At 44.2% G+C, this 27393-nt stretch overlaps 1 protein-coding gene across 6 annotated transcripts in view; it reads left to right on the forward strand.

Annotated features, from left to right (window-relative positions):
* The window catches only part of MYRFL (myelin regulatory factor like), a 512195-nt gene that overhangs the window by 40079 nt on the left and 444723 nt on the right, over positions 1-27393 (forward strand). For 2 of the 6 annotated variants that reach the window (XM_077338811.1, XM_077338808.1), the window contains exons 11-22: positions 458-658; positions 2076-2184; positions 3716-3828; positions 11186-11349; positions 12138-12201; positions 13652-13740; positions 16394-16462; positions 18351-18397; positions 18821-18982; positions 20926-20988; positions 22137-22224; positions 24992-25066. In XM_077338811.1, the coding sequence (XP_077194926.1) occupies positions 458-658; positions 2076-2184; positions 3716-3828; positions 11186-11349; positions 12138-12201; positions 13652-13740; positions 16394-16462; positions 18351-18397; positions 18821-18982; positions 20926-20988; positions 22137-22224; positions 24992-25066 (1244 nt within the window). The remainder of the gene's footprint in view (positions 1-457; positions 659-2075; positions 2185-3715; positions 3829-11185; positions 11350-12137; positions 12202-13651; positions 13741-16393; positions 16463-18350; positions 18398-18820; positions 18983-20925; positions 20989-22136; positions 22225-24991; positions 25067-27393) is intronic. The other 4 variants (XM_077338813.1, XM_077338812.1, XM_077338809.1 and 1 more) reach the window with 3 other exon arrangements.

The raw sequence follows: 27393 nt of genomic DNA on the forward strand, positions 1-27393 counted from the left end.
AGAGACTGCTTTCTTTTATTTACAACACACAGAGCACACTGGGAGCAGGCAGCTTGTCCCAAGCCCCATGTCACTTCCCCAGAGAGAGTCCCTGCATCCTCAGATACCCTTGCTCCCAGCCAATTCACACTTCTGTGGGCCAACCAGAGAGAGAGTAGATCTGTGGAACACTTTTTTTTTACTCCACAAATAGCTGCCAGTGGGAGGCCCCAGTGAGGATGGAGACCATGGCAGATGGGAGAAAACCTACTATTGCCATTTCCCTCCTCTTGTCCTTTAGCATGTCCCATCAGCTCAGGTGAGGTATGTTCAGGTTTCCTTTTGTGAAGTAATTAAATGGTGGCATTTATTGGTCTAAATAAGAAATGCACATATGCATTTACCAGGAAAGATATGTTTGCCCTGTCTCTGTCTCCCATCTTTCCATTTGCACACTTCTAATTCAAAACGTTTTCAGGCCTCAAACCCTGCACAATTTGAGACTGACAGTGATACGCTCTGGCAGCGAGGACCTGTTCCAGACTCTGTTGTTTGTCATGGTCGAGTAGGAATTAATACAGATGCGCCGGATGAAGCCCTGGTTGTCTGTGGAAACATGAAAGTGATGGGGACAGTCATGCATCCATCTGACTGTAGAGCCAAACAGAACATTCAAGAGGTGAGTGCAACTGAGCAATAAGGGTGTATTAAATCTGCACCGCAGCTCCACATAGGCAAATGAACATTGTGAGAAAGACACACATATCTTGAGGCAGGATGGTGAAAAAGTTGTAACGTTGCGAGGGAGGGAAAGTTTTAGATAGCCCAAGCTAGCCTGATCTCCCCAGATCTTAACCAGAAGTTAAGTCGGTTCAGGCTTGATTAGACCACCCAAGAGTCCAGGGTTACAGAGGCAGGCAGTGACAAACCCCCTCTGAATGCCTCTTGCCTTGAAACCCCCAACAAGGGAGCTGTGACTTGATGGTGAGGAATGTTACAAGCTGGCGACACTAGTAAGGGATGTAGGTGGAAGATTACATAAATGTATTATTGGGCTTAAAATAAACATACAATTCTTGTAAATGAATAAAATAAGTGCAGTGATGTAGATTTATGAGAAAGGCTCCAAATACTTGTTTTATTTGAAGAATGCCTACTGGATTGTTCTTGAAGAATAAGATTAAGGTTGATGAGTCAATGGTCAAGAGGAGAAAGCGTGTGAGACCGAGATCAGCCAAGAAACAGAGAAGATGAAAATAGGTAGAAGCATGTAGTTCAGAATCAAGACGGCAGTGTGCTATCCTCCAAGTGGGCCTTGAAGTTCTCCGGGAATGGCAACTGATCTCCAGACTACAGAGACCAGTTCTCCTGGAGAAAATGGCTTCTCTGGTGCCTTTCCTATTGCACTCTACCCTGCTGGCCTGGCCCTTTCCGTGTCTCTTTTCACCAACCCATTTTAAAAAGCAAATCCAGAGAGGCACAGTCTTGAGCAAAAAGCCCTACCAGATTGTGCCCCTGGGGTCTTGAGAGGAAAGGCATGTAGAAGGGATATGATTAAGCTGTCCCTTTTACTCCAGACTGTAGCTTTCAGAGGCAGTTTTTGTCTTTACACCCAACTAGGAGCTGCCACAGAGTTGTAACTAAGAGAATGCACTATAACCCTGAAGCTATCTGGTTCACATTTCACCTCTGGTTTGGCATCTTCAGCAGCACAATGTGATGATGATAGTAGCCTACCTTATAGAGCTGTTATAAGGATAATAACATAATGATCTGTCTGAGGATGGATATATTTATCAATCAATAAAGGTATAGATTTACCATATTTTAAAAAGTGGATAGCCCATTTGCCCACAAAGGGCAGAACACAGGGCTCATCCACCACAATTAATCTAAGATGAGTGGTGATGGTGGACTTTCTGCTCAAAGATTTTGCCTTCACTCCCAAATCCAAGAAAGAATTTGTGTTAATATGAAAAAAGTTAATGAGAAAGAAAGATAACTTCAGCCATGCCAAGTATCAAAAGTCTGTGCCTTGACAAGACTTGAATGTATTGAATATTTTAATATGCAGTTCCTTGTCTTTGGTGAATTAGGTTGATACACATCAGCAGCTGAGAAGAATAGCACAGATGAGGCTGGTTGAATATGACTACAAGCCTGAGTTTGCAGCTGTTATGGGAATTAATCAGACCCATGAAACAGGTATCCCGTCAACTCATCTAGTTACTCAGGCAGAAAGTCCCCGTAAACACCTTGGCCACTTGTTCTATAACAATACCCTGATGTCACCTTGCTTTTTAAATATACATTGTAAGATGCAGGGTGGGCAAAGGAAGGGAGGAACTCACTCTAAGTTCATGAACAGACATTATGTGTTGATTAAAATAATTTACACTGGTGAAGAACAGGCTTGGCTTGATACATGGTCAGTTGTCAAGGGCCCACTAGCACCCTGGATGAAGATAAGAGGGGCAAATTCTAGCTGCTTTATTTCTGTGCTGTCCACACCCATCCCCAGCTAAGGCAGCCAGGAGATCTGGTCCCTTTACCCATGGGGAAAATGTGTATCATCAAGAGACAAGGAAGTATCAAACTCCCTTTTGCTCCTCTGAGGCAGCTGCTGGCATTGTTGGGGCAGGGATGGCCACTGTGAACACCAACTCCTAGAGTGAACAGCAATGGAAATTGGAGCTGTGATGTGTGGTCATAGTGGAGATGGAGTCCCACCAGCAGCATGTTGCCAAGGCTCCTTCATTTATTTTATTTATTAATTCAGTTTCTAGGCTGCTACTTCTAGCCAGGTGGCTCATGGCTAACAACATTCATTGAAATACAGCAGTACAATAAAACATTCTATTAAAATCCCCCTCACCCTACCAAGCCGCCAATTACCTGCTATATGTACCCAGGTACAGGGCACTGGAGGAGGGGCCAGATCTTCCTCAACCTAGCCTCAACCAAACGCCTGGTGGAAGAGCTTCATCTTTCAGAAACCATGGAACTGAAGTAGCCCCGTCAGGGCCCTCAGTTCTTCCAGGAGCTTGTTCAAGGCCAGGCAAACCTCACTAGGGCCTGGGGTCTCCAACCTGTTTGTACCTGCAGAGTGCAAGGCTCTGCAGGGGGCATAGGGGGGTAGACTTTCCCTCAAATACACTGGGCCCAAAACCAAAACTTTGAACTTGATCCGGTATTCAACTGGTAACCAATGCAGCTGCCTCAGAACTGGCTGGATATGGGCTCCCTATGGTGTTCTAGTGAGAACCCTAGCAGCTGCATTTTGCATCTACTGGAGTTTCCATGTCAAGGACAAGGGAAGGCCAGCATAGAGCGAATTACAGAAATCAAGTCTGGAGATGACCGTTGTGTGGATCACTGTGACGAGGTGTTCCTGAGGTAGGTAGTCATGCTAGGCAAAGGTGGAAAAATGTCAGTTGGGCTACTCTGGTGACCTGAGCCTCCATTAACAAAGCAGCATCCAGAATCACCTCCAAATTCTTGGCTGAATACAAGGTCTTCAGTTGCAATCCATCCAGGTGGGTAAATGCACTCCCAGGCCTGTTGCTTTCTTAACAAATTACAGGACCTGCATCTTGGAGGGATTGAGTTTCAGCCAGCTTTGCCTGGACATGGCTCTGGAGAGAAATAAATTTGTACAACTTGAGATAGAGTCTGTATTGATTGTAGTCTGTGGCATTGGGGCTGTTTTTGATAACATGGTTGTTCTTTTCATAAGCAGGAGTGATAGCCCAGGAAGTTCAAAAACTTTTGCCAAGAGCCATTCGAGACGCTGGAGACTTTGTATGTGAAAATGGAGAGAAGGTTGATAATTTCCTCATGGTTGACAAGGTACTCTATAGTACTGCAGAAAAGAGTTTTTTAAAAAAATATATGTGTCTTCAAACCAAAGTTCATGATTGAATACAAGTACTGTTTTCAGTATTTTCATTTAAGAAAGAAATCTTTCATTTAAGAAATTTTGGTCTTTCTATTGGGTCTTCATAGAACAATGGGTAAGAATAGGAAAAAAAAACAAATCCAAACAAGATGAGCAAAGATTGAGGAATCTGCATTTGGATGAGTTCTGTGGCCTTGTTCAGAGATGGAAAAGAACTGCCAGTGGCACTGAGGTGGACTGAACTAATTCAGGATGCAGGTGTTATAGATTCTAGCTTTGAATATTCATTCTTTTTTTCTGTTCTGCCAACAGAGGAGCTGTTTTTTTGGGCCCTTCCTTTTACTATTGAAGGGCACATTATGCACAGGCTGAAATGCCTGTGCTGGCGGCATCAGGGCATCGGGAAAATCCCTGATTACGCATGACGCAGCCACCAGCACGGGCATGGCCCGGCCCAGGCCCACAAAAGATTTGTGTTATGGGAACGCGTGATCTTCCATGGTCCCTGAGATACCATGGGTGCCGTCGAGGGCTGGGATGGGCTGGCATTGTGCCTTTTGGCCCAGCCCCACCCCAACCGATGGTGTCCCTGTAGGGATACCCATGCCCCTGCGAGCTCTGCAGAGTTGCGAAGCCGGTCAGGGCATTCCCCTGCCCCCGTCGTGGTGGAATGTTAGCATGCTGCTCTCTGCCAGTGTGCGGTGGGGGCTTGGCCCTCCGCCCCCCGGCCACTGCCACTACCGGGGCTTTCTGCCCCGGTGCAAAGTGTGTGTGTGTGCACTACACCAGGGCATCTGCATATGCCGGGGGAGCCCCACACCTGGGTGTACACGGGAAACAGCAGGGCATCCTGCCCTGTCCCAACGGCATGGCGGCCACTGTGCATAATGGGTAAAGGAGTCTCAGTGGCTAACAATGACCTATCCTTCCTTTCCCCACAACAGACACATTGTAAGGTAGGTGAGACTGAGAGAGCTCTGAGAACTGTAATTGGCTTGCATGTTGAAGAGTGGGAAATCAAACCCTATTCTCTAGATTAGAGACCAACGTTTTTCTGTTGGCAGGGGGGTTTAAGATAGGAGAATGTTCCTAAGTGTCCTATGATATTCCACCTGACCTAGGGTTGCCAGCCCAACATGAGGGGCCACTTGCAATGATGTCACTTCTGGCTTTGAACATATGGAGGACACTGTAACATTCACCTATTGCTGGGGCATTCTAGCATTTGGGATGAATAGTAGAGTGGCTCTTTATGTGGTGATATAACTTAGAGGTTGTGCTGGAAGTGAAGTCATGACGTCAGGTATCGTTCACACTCCCATTTCACCTGGCATTTCCACCTAGCTGCATGGTGGTGAGCAGAGGCAGTGGGGAATGGTGAGGACCTCAAAGTTCTGCTTCACTGAAGTGGCAGACCAGGTAGTCATGCCACCTGCAGTCTGGTGCCAGTCTCTGCCACTTCATCCCAGCCACCGCTTTACCCTATGTTTGTGAACCAGGTTTTTGAGTCTGTGTTTTTGGCATGAAGTATTAGACTTCCTGCTGATTACATCTATGTCTGTGGTGAATTTTAATTAAATATTAGGCCTAATGCTTATTGAAGAAGGTCAAAGGCCATTGCTTTTCAAGATAAGCAAATGTTTTTATTAATCTCCTAGGTTTTATGGAATATGGGGACTCAAGCATAGGGGAGATAGGAAAATCCTGTTTCTGCCAGTTTAGATACAATTTACTAAAGTTTTCTGCCTATTTGTTTTTTAAAAAATTAGATGCTAATGTCAGTTTTCACCATATCTAAAGGATTTGAACAGGATCCTTGAGGATTTAGGTGGTCCTGCGTTCCTCTTTTCAAACAAATTATATGTTTTTTAGGAGTTGGGCAAGCCGAATTGGAAGAGTCCACAGATTTGTATCACTTCTACATGGGCCAAGAGGCTGTAAAATCAGTTCCATGGCTTCAAACAAATGAGTGCCTTTCACATAAAATACTCTTCCATAAACAAATTGTAGACCATCTAGTGTTGGTTAAATGTGTGGTCTTGTCACACTGTCTAGGTTTTGTTTATGCTGCATAACCTTTGCAGCAGCACGTTATGGGCATCATCAGATCAAAAAGAAAATCTCTGTCATTGACAATGACATTCTGTGCTGCTTAAACATACTGCGGCAGCGTAGCAACATGTGAAACAATAACGATATTATGTGAAGTCTAAATGGGAGCATTCATGTTTTGCAGTTGTGTGGGAAAGCTGTTTTATAAATTCCACCATAATAAAAAGTATGATGGTATGGGGCCTTTTCATATGCTCATGCCCAACCATGCAGAAATAAAAGGGAAAAATACATATTTCTTGTGACTAGTGAAGCAGAATGAAGAGCAAATGAGTGACAGAGCATCTTGAACAAGGTATCAGCCTGTTTATACAACCTAAACATCTAAAAACAGAATTAGAATCCTGATCAGGTTTGCCATTTGGCCCAGATGGTGGACAAACTCAATGCACTGGCAGAGCTCTTCACTCCAGAAGGAGCTTGGGGATGACATAGGATGTTGTTGTGACATCATGATGTTACTTCTTATTTGTACATGGAAGTGGCATCACAGCATTCTAGGAATTTGCCCATCTCTATACTAAAAGTATGTGACTATGTTCTCTGGACTCAAAATACTCTTGTTAACACTTGGTTGGCAACACTAAGATTCCTGGGGAAAATGTCAGTTCATATGTCACCTGTATCTAAGGCTTGGGCACAGGTGTCATGATAAAAATGATTTACATGGTGTAGCTTAGTCTAGTGGTTAAGAGTGGTGGCTTCTAATCTGGTGAGCTGGGTTTGATACCCTGCTCCTCCACATGCAGCCAGCTGGGTGACCTTGAGCTCACCAGAGCACTTATAAAGCTGTTCTGACCAAGCAGTGATATCAGGGCTCTCTCAGCCTCACCTCCCTTATAGGGTGTCTGTTGTGGGAAGAGGAAAGGGAAGGCAACTACAAGCCACTTACAGTCTTCTTCTTCTTCTTCTTCTTCTTCTTCTTCTTCTTCTTCTTCTTCTTCTTCTTCTTCTTCTTCTTCTTCTTCTTCTTCTTCTTCTTCTTCTTCTGTCTGTGGACTGGTAGCTGCTCTTCAACAAGCTGCAGTTTATTCAGACATCACAAAAATCCCTATTAATACAAACTGTAGCTAGCAAACAAGCTTACTACCTGAGCCTGCAGATTGCAGTGTCCTCTGGATTCCACCAGCAGAGCATCAGCTCTACACACACATCCTGAATGGCTGCCTGGGATGGGAAAGGGAGACACAGCCGTCACCCTGGCCTGCCAGTGGTTATCTTTTCTGACTTTGGCTTCAGTATGGATGGTAGCTGGGCAGTTGCGCAGTTGCAACTCTAGAGCACTTGCTGCTCTAGAGATTTTGGGCAATTGTGGAAACAAGCCATTGAGGTTAGAGTGATATCGAGAAAGGACTGGGTACCAGCTATAGTCAGCATGATATAGTGGTTAAGAGCAGCAGTGTTTAATCTGGTGAGCCTGGTCTGATTCCCCATTCCTCCACATGCAGCCCGCTGGGTGACATTAGGCTCGTCACAATACAGATAAAGCTGTTCTGACCGAGCAGTAATATCAGGGGCCATTCCGCATTCGTCCAAAATAGCACAATGGTTACTAATTTAAATCGCTACAGTTTTGCCGTTATGCACAACGTCGTTGACAATCTGCAACACTCCTGAAACCGATCCGCAAAAAGCACTTCGTTGTAGCGCTTTCAGGGAAATCCCAAAAAGTGGATTCACCCTCTGGAAAGCGCTACACTCCTGCAACCAATCTGCAACACTAGCGGGAAAGTTCTGTGCGTTACCATTGTTGCGGTTTCTGCAAAGTCCCTCCCCCTGGCTCTCTCCTCTGATCTTCTGGCAAAGCGATCGCCATTTTTTTCCCTCCGAGCAAGTGGAGATCAACGCACCAGAAAGCCTTCGTTTACCCAGTGAGGCTTCCCCGGCTGCAGTCCCTCTGTTTAAAGTCACCAAGCACAAGCATCATAGAGGCCCATTTGCTGGTTTATTTTCACTTTATTTTTCACACTGTTTTCGGCCGAAAATCGCGCCCGTGAGGGGGGGGTTCACTCGGGGGGAGCGTGACAACGATGAAACGGCAGCTCAAACATCACCTGCTAGCTGGATGGGTCTCTCCGTTGCAACGAATCAACGCATATTCGTTGCAACGTGTGTGTGTGTGTGTGTGTTTTTTAAACCTTCCTTAAAGGGAAAGGGGCTGTTTGGGAGCATGCTAACGGCCACCCATTGGCTGCTTGACGGCCAGGGGCGGGACACAGCTCAGCAATAGCGCTTCCTTTCTAGCGATTTTTGCCGAGACTGGAACCCTGTGGGAAACTATAGAAACGCAACTGGATACCACTACAAAGGCAGGTATGCATAACGACGAATTCCACTATTTAAAATGGCAAATTTTCGTTCAGCAAACAATTTGCTACATGGATCCCGGTGCGGAATGGCCCCAGGTCTCTCTCAGCCTCACCTACCTCACTGGGTGTCTGTTGTACGGAGAGGAAGAGAAGGCAATTGTAAACTGCTTTGAGACTCCTTCAGGTCATGAAAAGTGGGGTATAAAAACCAACTCTTCTTCTTTTTGTATTCCATGAGTAATATATTTCGGTTTGGGGTGATAATGATATAATCATTTGTGACTAAACTTTGAAAGCTGCTGAATTCATGCCAGCCAGTAATTCCTATAGTATTGTATATTTGGACATCATGACTAAATAAGGTTTGATCAAATCACCATCTACCATGACATCTGAACACAACCCAAGCAGATTTATCCTGTACTTCACCAATAGTACCTCTTAAAGACGAATCCTACAGTTTGGGCCAGTGACACATTTAGCAATGTATATATTTACATGTCACCTCTCCAGAGGCAAAACATTTCTTACCACTTAACTGCGTTGTCTTGCAGTGCACTGAAATGCTGGCTTTTGTGCCTGATCTGACATAATTAGGACTGCTTTTCTGTGTGCTTAAATAAAGCCCATATTCTCTCAGTTTGCATATTTCAGTCCTCTTTCAGGTGGATGAACTGATCTATGTCATCAATAAGAAACCAACGGAAAGATCAGAGGAGGTCTGTGGGAAGGCCTGGGGTTGGTGCTGTCTATATGGTGCCATTTATTCCACTGTGATGAAATCCTTCTCTGACTTCCATTGCAGAAATAGCATAAGGGACAGCTCTTCCATCTGTCTCTCCTCCCTTTAAAAGATGTGTTGGAATTAAAATTTAAATGCTTCAGCTGAGCTTGTTTTCACCATCTGATATGCACGGAACTCATAGTGTGATGGGGGATTCTGGATCTGATGTTGAGAAACAGTTTGTAGAGGCAAACACTGAAAAACCTCTTATGTCTGCCATGATATATTTAGTGTGGAGGCTCAACATTGATTCAAAACATGTTTTACTGTGTGTGGTGAATGCTATTGCCTAGATGGTTGCTGTGTCTTTTGTGTAAAGGGCTCCCTGCCAGTTTACCGTAGATGGATTATTTAAACAAAAGATCCAGCAGTTCAGGATGGAACTGAGGTGGTCCAAAATCACCAGCTATTTATTTTGAATTAACTTCTGTTTGTGTCATATACAGACAACCTCAGGGTGGAAGTGAGGAAATATAGACCAAGAATCCAAAGATCTGTGCAGTAACTTCCCCATGCCTCTGAAAGGGTTTGAACAACAATGCTGTGTGAAGAGGCCTCAGTGGCATGAATGGTGTCACATGTTCATGTCATGATGCTGTTGTGTTCTGAATCTGTAACCTGTCTATGCCACGTTGATGCTTTGATCTGAATTGTGTCATGTCATTTTCCTCTAGCTTAGTGATTACTTGTGCTAGCTTTGCTTGATATTATTCTAACTTTGTGACTCCAGGGAGGCTGGGAGTTGAATTCCATAAATCTCTTTGTGGCCTCTTTTGCTATCTCCTTACCTTGGGTAGCAGACAGTGCTTTACTCCCTTTTGTTTTTGTAGGCTTGTTGCATGGGAACACACCTGAGTTTAGGTGCAAAGATTTGTTGAAGGAGGGGTAGTGGGAGCATATTAAATTTGGGCAAGTTTTGCTATCCTTCATTTTGGCAAGAGTCTTCAGGTGCCTGTTTCGTTAACCTCTTAATAAAGAGATTTCTTCAACTGAAAGTTTGCTTGTGGTGTTCGACTAGAATGTGACACTAAGCTTGGTTGGGGAGGTATGGACACCCATTATTGATGCCTGGGAGTTCAGGGATAATGATCCCTTAGGCTACCAGCTATGGGTGCTATCCTCCTGGGGTGTGGTGAACAATTTTTTCACTTCCCAAGCTTTAGGTCCTGCAGGGCCTCTTCACTTCAGCAGGAGCAAGAGGTCTGGGCTGTAAGGTTGCCAGGTCCTTTCTGGAAACTAGCAGGGATGGAGGAGGGACTTATGAGGAGAAAGAAGAAGGCCCAGTCCATGTCAGCAGCATTGCACAGAAAGGAATGTCATCATCTTGTGATGGTGCTGTGGCAATCTGGTATGTGGGCAAAAATTCTATGGTAAAAACAGCTTCAGTTTTCCCCCAAATACCAGAGCATATCCCAGTAATTACTAGTGTGAGTGCTTCCCAGTGCCATGCTGGCAACGTGGCCTGGGACTTCCTCTTTTTACTGGTAAGTTCCCCACCAACCAGCTGATTGGTGACTGGAGGGCAGGGCCTGGCAGTGGGGGACCCTGCCTCTGCCAGAGAATCTGGCAATTCCATTGAGCAGGGATTGACCTCACACAATAATATTCTAACAAAGCTGCATGTACCCATAAATGACATCACAATGCTCTACAAATTGGCACACATTTATGGTTAAAAGCCAGAGAGACCAGCAGATTCCTAGAGCATCATGGGTACCTTTGAGTACCAACTATGACATCACAAGATTGCTCCCTGACCCCTAAGTCTCCTTCTGAAATGATCTGTCATTTCAGAATTAAAATCATCCTTTTCCCTTACACAATTTGTATGGGCTGAAATCCTTGTATGCCGGTGGTGGTAGAGAATGATCTGCATTAGAAGTTTGGACTCGGTCTAGAGTGGCCTGACAAACCACTTCTGAAATTGAGGATGGTCTACAGATCAACCTGTGGTATGATATAGTAGGACTGGAGAAGTGAGAGGTTTTGCTGCTTAAGCAATAAAATAAAGATCCCCCTGGGATTCTCACAAGTCCTTGTGTAGCCCAAAGTTGCTATTTTTACAACTTATTTATGGATGGAATGATCTGTATTGTTTTGCAGGACCAGATTTTTATGGAGAATGTGGGTGCAGTTAAGCAGCTCTGCAAATTAACGAACAATTTTGAAGTTAGAATCAAAGAGTTGGAAGCATGGAATGAAAAACTTGCCAGACAGAAACGGATAAACAGCTTAAAGTCAACAATGAGTGAAAAGAATTCAATGAGGTACTCACATTTCTCCTCTGGCACGAATTATTGGACACCATTCTGAATGCCACAGGGAACACAGAATTATTCTGAAAGCCATTTCTGATTTTTACTGGCACATTTTAATGTGGGCTTAGTATTATCACTGGTATTATTTACAGCAGCAAATGTTATGGTGTGAGGAATTCAAAATTATTTAAATAAGTATGTGATCAAAATGGCACCGAGATATCAATAATTTCTGGAGGCTCAGTGCACAGACAAAGTGGTCTTCAGTCTTTCCAAGTGAACAGAATGGGCTTCCAGGGTGCATTCCAAATTCAGTGACAGAATCTGGAGTTTCTATTATTCCTATTATTACAATTAATGTTTCAATTAATTTTTATATGATTAATGCATTTACTTCACTGCCTTCACTGTTTTTCTTCCCAATTCTTCTAAAGATACCCCACACACTTTTTATTACATGCTATGATGAATTAGAGCCTCTTGTGGCGCAGAGTGGTAAGGCAGCAGACATGCAGTCTGAAAGCTCTGCCCATGAGGCTGGGAGTTCAACCCCAGCAGCCAGCTCAAGGGTGACTCAGTCTTCCATCCTTCCGAGGTCGGTAAAGTGAGTACCCAGCTTGCTGGGGGGTAAACGGTAATGACTGAAGGCACTAGCAAACCACCCATATTGAGTCTGCCAAGAAAACGCTGGAGGGCGTCACCCCAAGGGTCAGATATGACCCAGTGCTTGCACAGGGGATAACTTTACCTTTACCTTATGATGAATTAGGAAAGTGAGAAATATTTTTGTGTTTCAGGAAATTTGACCAAGCTGCTTCTTGGTTACCATCACAAAAATCAGTTCCCACAAAACCTGACAAGGTGAGCAAAATTACAAAATTAGAGTCTTAGAAAGATCATAGTATTTCTGACAGAAGTATTTCCTTTGTCATAATCAGTATCTTAAACTGGAAGGTTCATTGAATATTACATGCTATAGATGTACCTTTCACCTGGGCATGAAGTTCTACCCATTAAACTAGCCCTGTATCACATGTCATCCTTCACTACAAATAAAACTCATTACATAAGATTCAGAAACCTGGAGCAAGAAAGGTGTCCCATGCTAGACAAACAACTCAGTTTAAGGAATTAGATTTTTAGGCACATGCTGCAGGTGAAAGCAAAACCCAAAGAAAACAGAGCAATGGATCAGGTTCAAGGTTCTGTTTTTGACCTTTAAGGCCCTTCATGGTCTGGGACCCACATACCTGAGGGACCACCTATTGCCTTGTGCCCTCCGAAGGGCCTTGCACTCTGGGGATACTAATTTGTTGGTAGTGCCTGGCCCTCAGGAGGTTTGCCTGGCCTTGGCCTTGGCCTTGGCCAGGGCCTTTTCGGTCCGGGCCCTGACCTGGTGGAATGAGCTCCTGGAAGAGGAGGGACTGCAATATGGACCTCTTCTTCCAAGTCTTTAGTTGAGGCCAGGGTGTGGAAGATCTGAGGGGACCCCTTCAGATTAAACATCTACTGATTCATTTGATGGCACCCCTGGACTCCCCCCCCCTGAGGCACCTGGAGGGAGTGCTGCAAATATTGGAAAGGAGGTTGGGGTTTTATTTTTCCACTGCCATGCTTTATAATGGGGGTGGATGGGCAGATTGTGGATTCTAACTTTTATGTGGGTTTTTAAAAATATTATTATTATATAACCTGCCAAGAGATGGTTCCCCAATAGCAGCAAGAAATAAATGAATGAATGAATAGATAAATAAATAAAGCCCATCAATCCCATGTAAGATAGGAACATTGTAAAGATGGGAGGAGTGCGAGTTCTGTACATGCATCTGTACAGAGTGCATTCTGTACATGCACTTGTGTGGTCGTGTTGATCGAGGACTTGGGAGACCTATGTTCAAATCCCCCACAGCCATCTAGCTCATTGGGTGACTTGTAGTGTGTCACTCTTTCTCCACAGGGATGTTAAGAGTATAAAATAAAGAACCAGGTACATGTTTCTGGGCTCCTGAGATGTACATTACAAAAAACATGGGATATACTGGGGATTCTTTAAAAACAATCCCATATAGATTGGATCCAGGCTAATGCATCCCAGGAAAATGCAGTCATTTTTGCCAGAGCAGTTTCAGCACATGCAAAGTTGCTAGCCTGTTTGTCCTTCCAGGCTGTCTATTTGCACTGCAATATCTTAATGTCAGTGTGGATGTGTGTTTGGACACAATATCTTATATGGGTCAGAGATGAGCACTGACTTCTCCAAGCAGGTGTGGCTGTTCTGAGCCTTCATCCCTGCTTCTCCCTCTCCTTCTAGGTGTGCTTTCCAGTGAAAAGACAGTCATTGTCCAACACCAGGATTTTCCAGATAACTGTTATTGCTTTGGTTGCTGTTATGGCACTTTGGTAAGAAAAAAAACTTTAATTGGATATTTGAGTTTTTTTTAATTCAAATTTATTTTCTCTCAATTAAAAAAAAAGCAGGATTATCATTCATATCCCTGACTTGGGAAAACATGTTGTTTAAAAATATTTCCTACACTAATTAACTTCTTTGAGTGAATATGATAAAAAGGGGATTCTGCGGGCCATTTCGCACGGCTTCAAAGTAGCACAATGGTTGCTAATTGGAAACGCTACTAATTTGCCATAACCCACGACGTCGTAGACAATCTGCAAAAGTCCTGCAACCGACCCGCAAAAAGCGCTTCGTTGTAGCGCTTCTAGGGGAATCCAGAAAAGTGGATTCACCCTCCGGATAGCGATACAGTCCTGCAACCAATCTGCGACAATAGCGCCAAAGACTTGTGCGTTACCATTGTTGCGGGTTCTTCAAAGTCCCTCCTCCCGAGCCTTTCCTCCAAACTTCCGGCGAACTGTCCGCCATTTTTTTTCTCCGAGCGAGCGGGGATCAACGAGGCAACGAGACAGCGACTGGCTTTCAAGCACGATCACTTTCGGAAATTCTGCCCGGACACCACAAGAGTATTTCAAAAGCACAGTGGCACACACCGTCACGTTCCAAACATTTGCCCAAAGCTTAAAACCCCGTCTACCTTCGGCCAGTACTAGCGGAGTCAACGTACAGGGAGCATTTTAAAAAACTTTCCTCTGAGCGTGCCAACGAACATTCGCCGCTCGCAGTCTCCTGTTTAGATTAGTGGGGTTCAATAGATATGATTCGAGGTGATACCATGAGGGGCGGTTTATGTGTAGTGGGTCTTTGTGTGGTTCCGGGTACGTGGTTGTGCTTGGGTGCGGACAACCCCTTCCATCGGCGGCTAGACCTCCGGTAAGCAGAGTCGCCGTCCACCATTCATTTTAAAAAACTTTCCGCTGAGCGTGCCAACGAACGTTCGCCGCTCGCAGTCTCCTGTTTAGCTTAGAGGGGTTCAATAGAAATGATTCGAGGTGATATCATGAGGGGCGGTTTATGTGTAGTGGGTCTTTGTGTAGTTCCGGGTGCGTGGTTGTGCTTGGGTGCGGACAACCCCTTCCATCGGCGGCTAGACCTCCGGCAAGCGGAGTCGCCGTCCACCGTTCATTTTAAAAAACTTTCCGCTGAGCGTGCCAACGAACGTTCGCCAGTAACATGTCATTGATTTATGCTTTGGTTGGTGAATATTATTGGGGAACTGTCGCGTACCGCTGCACTTGCTCTCGGTTTTACACCGGCATGCGTTTTTGTAATGGCGGACATTTCAGTAAAATGGCTCCCGCTGCATGTTCAAACTGCTCTTCTCGCGTGTAGACGAATCAGCGCATGCGAGAAGTCAAACAACAAGGGCGCTAATCTGGCCACTAGGGGCAGATCCTGTTCCTGCGCGAGGAGTTTTGAACGTGACATGTGACCTCATGTGCCTCTCTTTGAGTCTAACAATAAATATTGGTTAAGTTGAACCAGTAGTGGTCAAGGATTTTGAGGATGATGAAGGTGCAAGCTCTCTGCTCTTCATTCTGCATACAAACTGAAGTGCAGATACCTAGCATGGGGTGGGGAGAACTGTCTGGGCTGGGATACTGGACAGTATGAAGTCCATTGCTTGGACTCTCCCCTGTCCTTCTTCAGATTTCCCAGGACTACCAAGGGTCATCCACTACAGGCTAACAGAGGTTCTGTATCACTTGTGCAGCTAGGTGATGTAGCTGCCTTATACACTATTGGACCAGTGATCTATCAAGATCAGCATTTTCCATTCTGGCTGGCAGTAGCCCTCCAGGGTCTCAAGCAGAGATCTTTCCCATCACTTGTCACTTGGTCCTTTTATAACTGGACATGCCAAGAATTGAACTTAGGACCTTTTGCATACAAAGCACTGAACTAGGACTACCACTGAACTATGACTCTTCCCTTATCCCTCTGGTAAACAAGGATGGCTTTTCCATATAGGGTCCCCCTCCATCTGTTCTGGCCCCATACTGCTTTGTTTTATACCCTGATTTACACACACATTTTTGGGCCTTTAGTTTTCACTTCCGGTCTCCCCCCCCCCCCAGTTCTTTTGAGACTACTTGCCCCAATGCTTTTCTGGAAGCCGATTTAAAGTCAGCCTTTTTCTCATGTGTAATGTTTCTGTCAGTCTTCTTTGTCCCACCCACCTGCAGCCTATTGTCCAATGATTGGACTGTTGTGGTCGAACTATGTCATCTCCTCCTGCCCACCATGAACATGAGTTAATTCTTTTTCTTTTTTAAAGTAAAGGTACTAAAATATTGATATATCACTGAAGTGTTGAAACAATAGGTTTAGCAGTTGGGGTTTTTTTTTAAAGTCTCTAGTTCCTTCCCTTGCAGAGATACACCTTTTCCCACATATATCTGCAAGGGAAAGAGATAAATACTTAAAAAAATTACAGCTGGAAATTCAGAGACCTTCTGAGTCTATTGTTTAGAGAGGTCCTGTACAGCAGTGAAAAATAGATTTACCTGGACTAATCTAAGGGTTTTATGCCTTACCTTTGAAAAATTATCAAGTGTTTTTCAGTACTGTGAACAAGCTCTGGCCTCAGATTATTAATTATGCTGGATACCCATCTATGGAATAAATGTCTCATTACAGTGTTACGACAATGTCCACCCTTTACGTACTTAGTGTCCCAGAGCAAGACGTTGTCCATCCTGAACACAGGCAAGTGGTTTATCTATTATTTATTTGTACAGTTGTACCTGAATTCCTTTCTATTCTAAGTACTCTGGGATACTATTAACATATTTAAAGTATATAACATTGTCATAATGTATCTGGCATTAAGTAAACAGAATAGTCTCCTAGGGATGGAATATTAAAGTCGTGCGGAATGGACCAAGGAATTTGCTGGAGAACCAATGGGACAATAGCATAGGCTGCTAAATTTCCAATGGCATCATGCATTGTTGATTTCTAAATTATTGTAATGCTGTTTAAGTGGAGCTTGAAGACTGAAAATTGTCCAAATAATGCTGCCTGGTTGTTTGTGAGGATGAGCAGGAGGAAGTCATAAGTTTTCTCACCTTCTGCATGTGCAGTGCCTGATTCAAATCATGACTGCGGCATGCATGAAGAAGATACTGACCAGATTCCATGACCAGCAGTGATCTTGAGAGTGCACTGTTTATGCTTATTGAGAAAAGATGGGGAAGATTTTTGTGGGCTTCTCCAACAGACCAGATAGTGCCCACATGGACCATTCCCGGTCAGAAAAATGCATGGAGGAAGTCTGAAGCTTCTGCTCCATGGTATGTCACAGCTGTGATCCAACTAGGGCACTGTGCACAAGGCAACTGAGGATTTTGCATAACTCATAGGATTGCTATACAGGACATGTGTCAGGAATCTGGACTAAACTTGTGTTCTCTGTAATGGGTGGATCAGGAAATGGTATCTGAAAGAATGTCTGCTTCTGTATGAATCTTCCTGTTTCTAAAATCTTCTAGTCCTAGGTAAATGAAAGACTGACCAAGCACAGATTCTTTTCAGTAGTCACCCTGACATAATGGAATTCACTTCAGCAGAATGATCATCTCCCCCTCCTGCCCTCCACTTCCTTGTGAAGTCAAGTCAGTGCTTTACTGCCCGCCAAGTGTTTGTAGAAAGTGGATTAGTAACATTGCCAGGCACAGCCAAGGAGGTGGGAACTCATGGCTTGGGAGGGGGGTCATCAGGGTCCCTGGAGCAATATATTTCCAGCATGACCTAGAAGTTATGTGATCATGCTGAGAGTGATGCTGTAGTATAGGGGTGGCATGTGCTGGCAGGGTCTTATGGGAATTGTAGTCCATGGATATCTGGAGAGCCACAGTTTGGCCAACCCTGATATAGTATTTTCCCTGAATGATATAATTTAACCATAGAGTTTTGGCTGAATTCTAGAGCATCACTTTGCATGATGACCTGAATTTTGGGTCACACTGGAAGCAATGCCATTATGCTAGGGATACATCTCCCATCTCTTCTCATTTCACTAGGGAATTTCTTTTTGCTGCTTGGCTGAGTGGGGGCAGGTAAAATAGCATACTATACTGGGAGACCTGGAAAAGCTAGGGGTGACCAGGTAGGGATCTTGCCCAGAAGGGATTATGATTTTCCACTGGAGATATGATTGACTATGCAGATTAAATAACTGTGTTGGCAGCAACTGTCACAATGATTTTGGTTTTCTTCTTTCTCTCTTAAGTTACTCCTCTTTCCTTCCACTTGGACTTCCTCTACATGAGTTTGTGTGTCTCCACCTCTGACAGTGACCATGTTATGGTTGGCTTCACCTTCCATGGCAGCTATTTTGTAGTTGTACTCACCACCTCGTGTGAGAATTCCAAAGATGGCCACAGCTTTTGGATAGGGAATACCTGGGCATGTTGTGCTGTTTAACATTTGTGCTGCTGTTTCCAATTTTGCAATAACATTAGTGATTACTATTTTATTATTGTTTTATTGTTATTATAGTTTAAACCTTTTACTATAGACCAGTATACTCATCTGAAAATGGGTTTTGTGTGTCCATATTTTAATTTTTATTTATTTTCTCATCCTTTCCCAGCAATTTAACTAGTCTGATGACAACCCAACCTCCTTCTACCTCTACAGGTACAATGCTGTAAACTATTCTTTGAGGAAAAATGTCCACTAAGATACAGAATATTATTGTTGTATTTAAAATTGTACCACAGAGGCCTGGAATCGACTTTGTTTCCTCTTTTTTGTATTTTAAAAGCTAGTTCTAAAGGATAAAATATCATTTGAAGAACAGGCAGTGGTGATTAGAACGTCAAAAGCTGGAGGTGTGGGGGAGAGGGGAGACTTCTAGTAGCTGTGGTTTGGCCTTTAGTGCCCTACACAGGGTATCGGCCTTATTCATGGATAATGGAAGAAAAACAAGCTATTTATGGAAATCTGCAAACATGATTTATTTCTACATGTCTTTCAAGTTGTGGGATTAAGGTTGTCTTGACATGAAATTTGTTAAACTCTGGTTATGTGAATGTTATTAACGAATTTGTTCTTTTCTAGTGACCAGATATAGTACAGTGTCCTCTACCTCCAAACCAGCCACCATCATACCTGAAGTGAATTTCTGTGATATTCTGTTCTGCCATAAATCTTACTGCTGCCCACTTCATCGGACAATTAAAAAAAATCTAAATTATCAGAAGATGAAGACAAAAGAGGAGAGTAAGTCCTGAACTAAGATTGTATTGCTAGTGCTCAGAAGGATGAATGCATTCAGCAAATGTTTGTTTTACAACCATTATGACATTTTTAGAGCCATGATATGGTAATTGCTATTGAAAACAAATTTCTCTAGGTAGTTACATTCCTGCACATGCCCAAGGAAGAAGTGATAAAGAGGGGGAAAATGCCAGAAAAAAAGATGGTGTAAACTAGCGATCTCCAACCTGTGGGCCGCAGACCACATGTGGTCCATCGACTAATTGGAGGTGGGCCGGGGAAGGACGCCTTCATCCTCCCCGGCCCTTTACAACACACTTTGGGTGTCATTGTCTACCATCACTCCCAGATGGGACTATCTCGTTGCAGAGAAACAAGCTCAGGGTTCCCATTGATTTGTCATTGTCATGAGTTAAAATTTCCATGAAAATAAAATGTTCTTTATGTTCATTGTTGTGGCGTGTCTGTATCATATTTTGAAGGGATGTTTAAACATTACCATAGCGATCAGAGAGTGTTAAGGCAGTGGTTGAGAGTAGAGGAGTAAACCACCTCCCCACTGGGCCTCAGTAAAATTGTCAAGCGTTGAGTGGTCCCCAGTGATAAAAAGGTTGGGGACCACTGGTGTAAACAACTCAGAGTTGCATACTTCCAGACAACCATCTTGAATTCCATTATCTTATTTGTTCTTTTCTCAAAAACCTCCAAGGAACTTCTACAACCTTCCTGACTCTGTTTAGATGTAGGACCAAACTATGATCCAATGTTTCTCATCTCCTGTCCTGCCATCTGATTCTGTCCCTGACATCCTTTTCATTTGATCTATGTTTTGGTACTGTTATGCCACAAATTAGCTAAAAGGGTTCAATCTACTAATACATTTAGATCTGAACATGTCTTATAGCGGTGGTTTTCAAATGATATATGGAGAACCCTGCAGTTTATAGAAAGCAGCCTGTACGGTCTATCTTAAGGCAAAACTGTACTTGTATGTAGTTCTGTGTCTGGCAGGGGACTGATGTATCATAGAATGCACTGAGAGATCTTGGAGGGCACTGAGATGTGGAATTAGGGTTGCTGGGTTCATCTGTGCTGCTGGTGGTGGATGAGAGATGCTTTCCAGGAGCTTTTCTGACATGCTGACATCACCCAGAAGTAACGTCAGCATGTTGGAGCAATCAGGGGTACTGTTCTGGAATTTGGGCAAAGCTCTATGGTAGAACTTTCTTCAAACCATGGAATTTTGCCCCAAAACAAGAGCACCACATTCCCATGGCCCTAGTGTGCCGGTGTCACTTCCAATTGATGATAGTGTGTCACATTAAAAAGTGATGTTCTTACAGATTAGGATGAGTTTTGGAGGGAGCGAGATGCTTCCAGAAAGCAGAAGACCTTTTCCCAGACCAGTAGATCTGGTAACCCTATGTGGAAGTCACTTTTGTGGTTGTGCTGGGAACTGCATTTTGCCATATGCCCTTCCCAAGTCTTGAAGGAAATTCCTTCCCCATCTGAGTGGTGGAGATGGTCAGTTTACTGACACATTCTAAAAACAAACAACTCTCATGGGGATGTGACTTGAGTAATGGAAGGCCAATATGCATATGCGTGTGTGTATCTGCACCTCTATATGTTTCCCTTGGGGCCATTTTCCTAACAACAATTGCTATCCCCAAGTTGTGTTTACACCACTCATTCTTGGTTTCTTGTTCTTATCATCTCCTCAAAGATAAGTATCCATACGAATTTTACCATAAAACTACAGATTAGGAAAGTACCATTTTACAGAACTATCATATGTCATCTTCAGGAGACTTGTACACCCTGGATCAACCACTTGGAAATATGGAAGCTCATATCGCTCTCTCTGTTGCATATTTGTTTTGGTCATACAATTGTTTCGATTTATGAATGCCCTCTTCAAGGAAGTGTGCCCATTCTTCTTCTAGGAAATAAAAGAAAAGGACCGTTGGAACAAAACTGGATTGAGAAGCCTGACCTTGGAAATGACTGTGAGCTTCTTTTCTAAACAATCCCTTGAAAACACATCAGTTTTAAAATATATATATATATCTGGTTTATGAAATGATGAACATACAACCTGTTGCTAGGATGCCTTGTGCCTCTATAAAGTATCTTGCCCATTATAATTTCCTTGCATGTTATAGTGGGGTTTTCCTCCTTGGCTTTCCCTCCTTGTCCCTCCTCCCTGGTACGTGAGTCACTTCCCCCCTCCCTGGTGTTGCTCTCAAGTCATCCCTTTTCTTCCCTGCTTGGTTGCTAGCTAGCCCCTTCCTCCCAGACACAGTTCTGACAAGACGATGGGGAAAACCCCTCTTGAACTGCCGCCATCCCAGGCATGCTGGAATGTGGGCTTCGGGGCTCCTGAGCATTGTCTGGTCCTTCTTCTATCCATCTTCTCCCTCCGCCGCCACTTCGGGTGTGACCATGGGCCTGTCTCACCACTTTCAGGGGGTTAATTGCGTGTGGCATCAGGCTCATGAAGAGTCACTGGAGGGGGTGGTGGTGGTGGCTGAGAGTCCTCCACTTTTTCTTTTTTATACAGCTTTCAGTTACTCTTGGAGCCATTCCGCACTCAATAAAAATAGTGAAATTCTTACCTTTTGTAAATACCATATTTTTGCCATTTTGCACGACTTCGTGAACATCCTGCATTCTAGCAGCAAACTTCAAGCAACATCCTCCATTTTAAAGCGCTTGCAGGGGAATCACATAAACTGGATTTCCCCTGCCATGTAGTGCGAGCAGGATGAGAGCAGCCAGCAAGACACTCACACAAGACACGTGCATTACCAAAGTGGGCGAAGTAGTGATATTTCCAGCTCCAGTGCCCGCCCTTGAGCTCACCTCCCTTTCTCTTCACCTGGAATGGGCCTTTCTTTCTTCTTCTTTTTTTGAAAAAGAATTGCCTGGAGCAATAAATAAGTGCGCAATTGCTTTCTTTCTTTATTATATTTATATACTTCCTTCCCCAAAGGCATCAAACAGGAACAATACAAATAACTCAATTTATAATCATACAATAATAATAACAGTGATTTGTACATAAACTTTTCATTTTTTTCTTATAAAGTATAATTAATGTCAAGTTTCTCTGCTTGAGAAATAATTTAGAAAAAATTGTTCTCTTTGTTTTTAGGGATTGATACAAGAATCACATCTGTGCAGATCTTACAGACACAACAAAAAATTGACCATCGTTATTGCAGCAAAAGTCTGCAGTGTGGGTTGGTAAAATGATTTTATTGACAGAGTACAGAAACTCAGTGTGCTGGCTGGGGCTAGAGATTAATCTACCACCACCAAAACCTTTCTTTGCAATTAGGTAACCCTGGAAAAACCAGAAGGTCTGCTTCAGAAGGTCATAATATAATCAATCTAGCTTCTCCAGTTCAGGATATGCAAAATCCTCCAATAGTTCACCAAAAACTGTCATCAAGCATTTAGGGGATTTATCTGAACAACTTAATATGACATTTTTACAAGGGCAGGTTTTTCCAAAGTTCTTATTTTGCATTTAGTTCAGATGCTAGCCTATTAGCAATGGGTTGGCTGGCTAAGGCAAACAGAAAAACAGTAATTCATAGGGCCGTTCCGCATTGATCCAAAATAGCACAATGGTTACTAATTGAAATCACTACAGTTATGCCATTATGCACAACGTTGTTGACAATCTGCAACACTCCTGAAACCGATCCACAAAAAGTGCTTCGTTGTAGCGCTTTCAGGGAAATCCCAAAAAGTGGATTCACCCTCCGGAAAGCGCTACATTCCTGCAACCAATCTGCAACACTAGCGGGAAAGTTCTGTGCGTTACCATTGTTGCGGTTTCTGCAAACGCCCTCCCCCTGGCTCTCTCCTCTGATTTCCGGTGAAGCGCTTGCCATTTTTTTTTCTCCGAGCGAGCGGAGATCAACGCACCGGCAAGCCTTCGTTTACCCAGTGAGGCTTCCCCGGCTGCAGTCCCTCTGTTTAAAGTCACCAAGCACAAGCATCGCAGAGGCCCGTTTGCTGGTTTATTTTCACTTTATTTTTCACACTGTTTTTGGCCGAAAATCGCACCCGTGAGGGGGGGGGGTTCACTCGGGGGGAACGTGGCAACGATGAAACGGCAGCTCAAACACCACCTGCTATCTGGATGGGTCTCTCCGTTGCAACGAACCAACGCATTTTCGTTGCAACGGGTGTGTGTGTGTGTGTTTTTTTAAACCGTCCTTAAAGGGAAAGGGGCTGTTTAGAAGCATGATAACGGCTGCCCATTGGCTGCTTGACGGCCAGGGGCGGGACGAGCTCGGCAATAGCGCTTCCTGGCTAGTGATTTTTGCCGAGACCGGAACCCTGTGGGAAACGATAGAAACGCAACTGGATTCCACTACAAAGGCAGGTATGCACAACGACGAATTCCACTATTTAAAATGGCGATTTTTCATCCCGCAAACAATTTACAACATGGATCCCGGTGCGGAATGGCCCATATTATTGTTCTCCATTCAAATAGATGGCTGGTTTGCTACTGCATGTCATCAGTGCCCATTCAAACGGTTAAGAAGCTTGTTATCTAAATACTATTAGCCACTTGTAGCTGCGATGTGCTGATAAATCTGGAAATTGAAGCCACGTAGAAGCTAAACAGATCTTTTTACACCTCTGGGTAATCTTAAAATAAAAAAGGAACAACGTGGTGGTTTTCTCTGTGCATGTACAGAGAATGCTCCTACCTCCCCTGTTGGATGTTTGGGGCCCAGGACTGAAACAGGCAGCAGTGACAAGTAGGAGGAAGAAGCCACAGCAGGACAGCAACAGAGGTTGGAAGCCTCACTGGTCCTGGGATCAGTAGCAATGGCAGCAGCAGTAAAGTTGGGGGGGGGGAGGGTTATCACCAAAGCATCTTAGAGCCAGCTTGTGCACATCTGTGGTTGCCACCAACCCTGTCTCTTGTCATAACTCTGAGGTAGTGAGGCAGCAACTCTACAGAGGGGAGAACAGGTGAGAAGTGCCACTGCTGCATGCCCTGCTATCCCTTTCTCTCCTCACCAGCCTCTTTGTTGCTGTGCTGCAGGCAGCCCTCTGCTGCTGCTGTGCCGGTCAGCCTTCTCCGCCTGCTGCATCACAAGAGGAGGTCAGTGCAGGACCCCACAAGGGAGTTGGCGGTGACAGGCTTCATCAGGGATGAGGTCTCCTCTGCCCCAGTCTTTGGCACTTCAATGGGTCCTCTGGGATTGGATTGGCAGCAACACTGTCCCTGTTAGATACTGGCCTTCTGCTGGTGCAGCAGAAGCCAGGTGACCCTCTGGAGGGCAGCAGGTTGGCTGGAGCCCCAGCTAGTATTCTGGGCAAATGAGGTTGCAGCAGAGCTGGGATGAAAAGTTTGGAGGTGCTCTAAAAACTGGAATGAAGCAGGTGGGAGGGCAGACTGGGGAAAGCAGGTAACTACACACATCTCACGGCTGCAGCCTGGCTCCACAAACCAAAGACAGATCCTGCAGCAGGCAGGATCTAAGTCACTGATGGAGAGAAAGACAAAAGGAGAGTAGCAGGGTGGGGAGGGAGAAAGAGAAAGCAAGTGCCAGTCAGTGCGAAAGGAGGGTAAAAGACTGAAAAACAGCTTGAGATATATGTACAAGAAAGCATGGGGAAAGGAAGACAAGAGAGAAGGAAGGAGAAGGAGCTGAGAGGGGAATAAGCAAAGATGAGTGCCAGGAAAGGGGAAGAAATAGAGAAAAGGTAGGTTGACAGAAAGAGGGAAGAAGAAAGAGGGAGAAGTTTGTTAAAGAGGGGGGGGGGGCAAAGCAAAATGAATTGATGTATTCTTCCCACAAATTTCTTGCAGGCTTTACTTGTGGTCTCTAATACTGAGATATTGCTCATCATTGCTGCCCATTCAGCTTTCTGATCAACTTGGCACTGTGCATTGAGCTGCTTATGGTTTTGTGAAGTTTGTACGTGTTTTTGCTTTTAATTATTTTAATGCTATTGATTTTATTCTCATTTTAGGTCTGGAAACTACAGTTACTTTGTTCCTGTTAACAAATACACACCAGTCAAAGTAAAAATCTCACTGGAAATCAAGTAAGTACAGGGTCAGTTTTGACTATAGGGAAATGGTTTCCCATGACATAGCTAGCATTGTGTGTATGCAGGTCACAATCTGGTCAAAGGTTTAAGATATCTTTACAAAGGGAAACGGCAGGTATTCTACAACAAAATCAAGGGTCAATTTTCTTGAACCAAGAGAGCCACTCTCACTGAGATCCATGTCAAAACGTCTATTAACTTTTATAAGAACTGGGTCACATGCTTAGAACCAATGAGTAATTTTGCTACTGACATTGTCAGTACAGTCCTAAATAGAGTTAAACCTTCCAAAGACCATTGAAGTCAGTGGGAAGACAACAGTTGTGTCATACTGTGCACTATATGTGAGCAGTGTCACTGAATTTGCACAGTGCTGCAGATCAGCTTTCATAATTAGGCGAGTCCATCAATGGCTTTGAAATGAGTTTTCTCCTTGTATGTTACAACTTCTTGCTCTCTTGCTTGATCTGTTAAATGTAAATTCAAGAGTCAGCCAAGATCAGGGGCCGCTCCTCCGATTGGCTGGGCCATCAGGCCTTTCCCCAGAGGCACCGGACAGGGTGAAGGTTTGGAACAGAGGGGCAGAGAAGGTTAGTACTGTCATCAAAGAAATAATGGGTTTTAATGCAGGAATTGTTTATGTTTTATTGTGGGGGTTTTAAATGTTGTAACCTGCCACAAGGCAGCTTGTTGAGAGTAGTGGGTAAAAAAATCCAACAAAAAAACAAACAAAAATATGATTGGCTCATATATTTTAAGATTAATTGGTTGGTTCATCATCAGATCGCATGGAGCTTTAGCTGTAATATACTGAAGACTTTCTCGAAGAATGATGTTATCCATTCAGTCTTTACTATACGCCTGTCTATGACCGAATATTTTGAGGCTCTGCTTCAGCAGAGAAGATTTTTAAAAAGAGAGATTTTAAGCCTAATATCTGTTTTGTACTTATTGATTTGTTTTGTACTTATTGATTGTAGTTTTGTACTTATTGATTGATTTTTATACCGCCGCTCTTCCAGTGGACTCGCAGCAGTTTACACAAGATAAAAACAGTAAAAAATGCAATAAAACCTCATAAAACACCCCTTACGAAAAATAGAGAAAGATGGTGACCTCTTACTCAACCTTCTCTAGTACCCATTCCTCTCCCCCCCCCCCAATACAGCCAGAGGGCCAAGCCTTCTTCTGCTGGGAGCCAGATCTAATAGACATCGAGGGGAATCCTCAGATGGAAACACCAGGACTCCACCCTGGTCTCAACCAAAGGCCTGGTGGACTGAGAAGGCCCTGGCCCGGGTTGAGGCCAGGCGGACGTCTTGGGGGCCTAGGACCATCAGTAAATTCATAGCTCCAGAGCAAAGAGCCCTTCGGGGAGTGTAAGCAACCAAGTGGTCCCACAGGTAAGTGGGACCCAGGCCACATATAGCCTTAAGGGTCAATACCAATACCTTGAACTTGAGCCAGAAGCAGACGCAACCAGTGCAGAATGTGGGCCCTCCAAGGTGTTTTAGTGAGGACCCTGGCAGCCGCATTTTGTACCAGCTGAAGTTTCTGGATCAAATCCATGGGCAGGCCTGCATAGAGCGAGCTAGAGAATTTTATCTGGAAGTGACCATTACATGGATCACTGTGGCCAAGTGGTTGGAGGACAGGTAGGGTGCTAGCAGCCACACCTGGCGAAGATGAAAAAATGCTGTTTGGGCTACTTTTGTGACCTGAGGCTTCATAGAAAGGGAGGCATCAAAAGTCACTCCAAAATTCCTGGCAGCTGGTGCAGGTGTGAATTGCACACTGTCCAGACAGGGAAGTCGTGCTTCCTGATCCTGCCCTCTTCTACCCAGCCACAGGACCTCTGTCTTGGAGAGTTTGAGTTTCAGGTGACTCTGCCTGAGCTACCCAGCCACTGTTTCCAAACATCTGGTGAATGTATCCGGGGGCGGGGGGGGGGAGTCCGGCCAGCAATCTATCAGGAGGTAGAGCTGGGTGTCAATCACATATTGGTGACAACCCAGCCCATAGCCCTGGACCAGCTGGGCTAGAGGGCGAATGCAGATGCGCAGTCCTGTCTTTCTTTGAACAACTGTATTGGTAGAGTTGGCACTACCTTAACATGGAATTGACTTGCAGATAATATCTCATCTGTTGCCTTGTGGGAAAGCAAAAAATGCCCACTGTGGATGTTTTACAGTGCAATCCTAATCCAAGATATATCTTTCTAATCTCACTGACTCTAGCTGATTTAAGGCCAAACTAAACATTACCTGTGATACAAGTATCATTTTTGCTGACAGATGGGATGTCAGGGAACTAATGTTCCC

The sequence above is a fragment of the Paroedura picta genome, chromosome 5, assembly GCF_049243985.1.
Source record: "Paroedura picta isolate Pp20150507F chromosome 5, Ppicta_v3.0, whole genome shotgun sequence".
NCBI lineage: Eukaryota > Metazoa > Chordata > Lepidosauria > Squamata > Gekkonidae > Paroedura > Paroedura picta.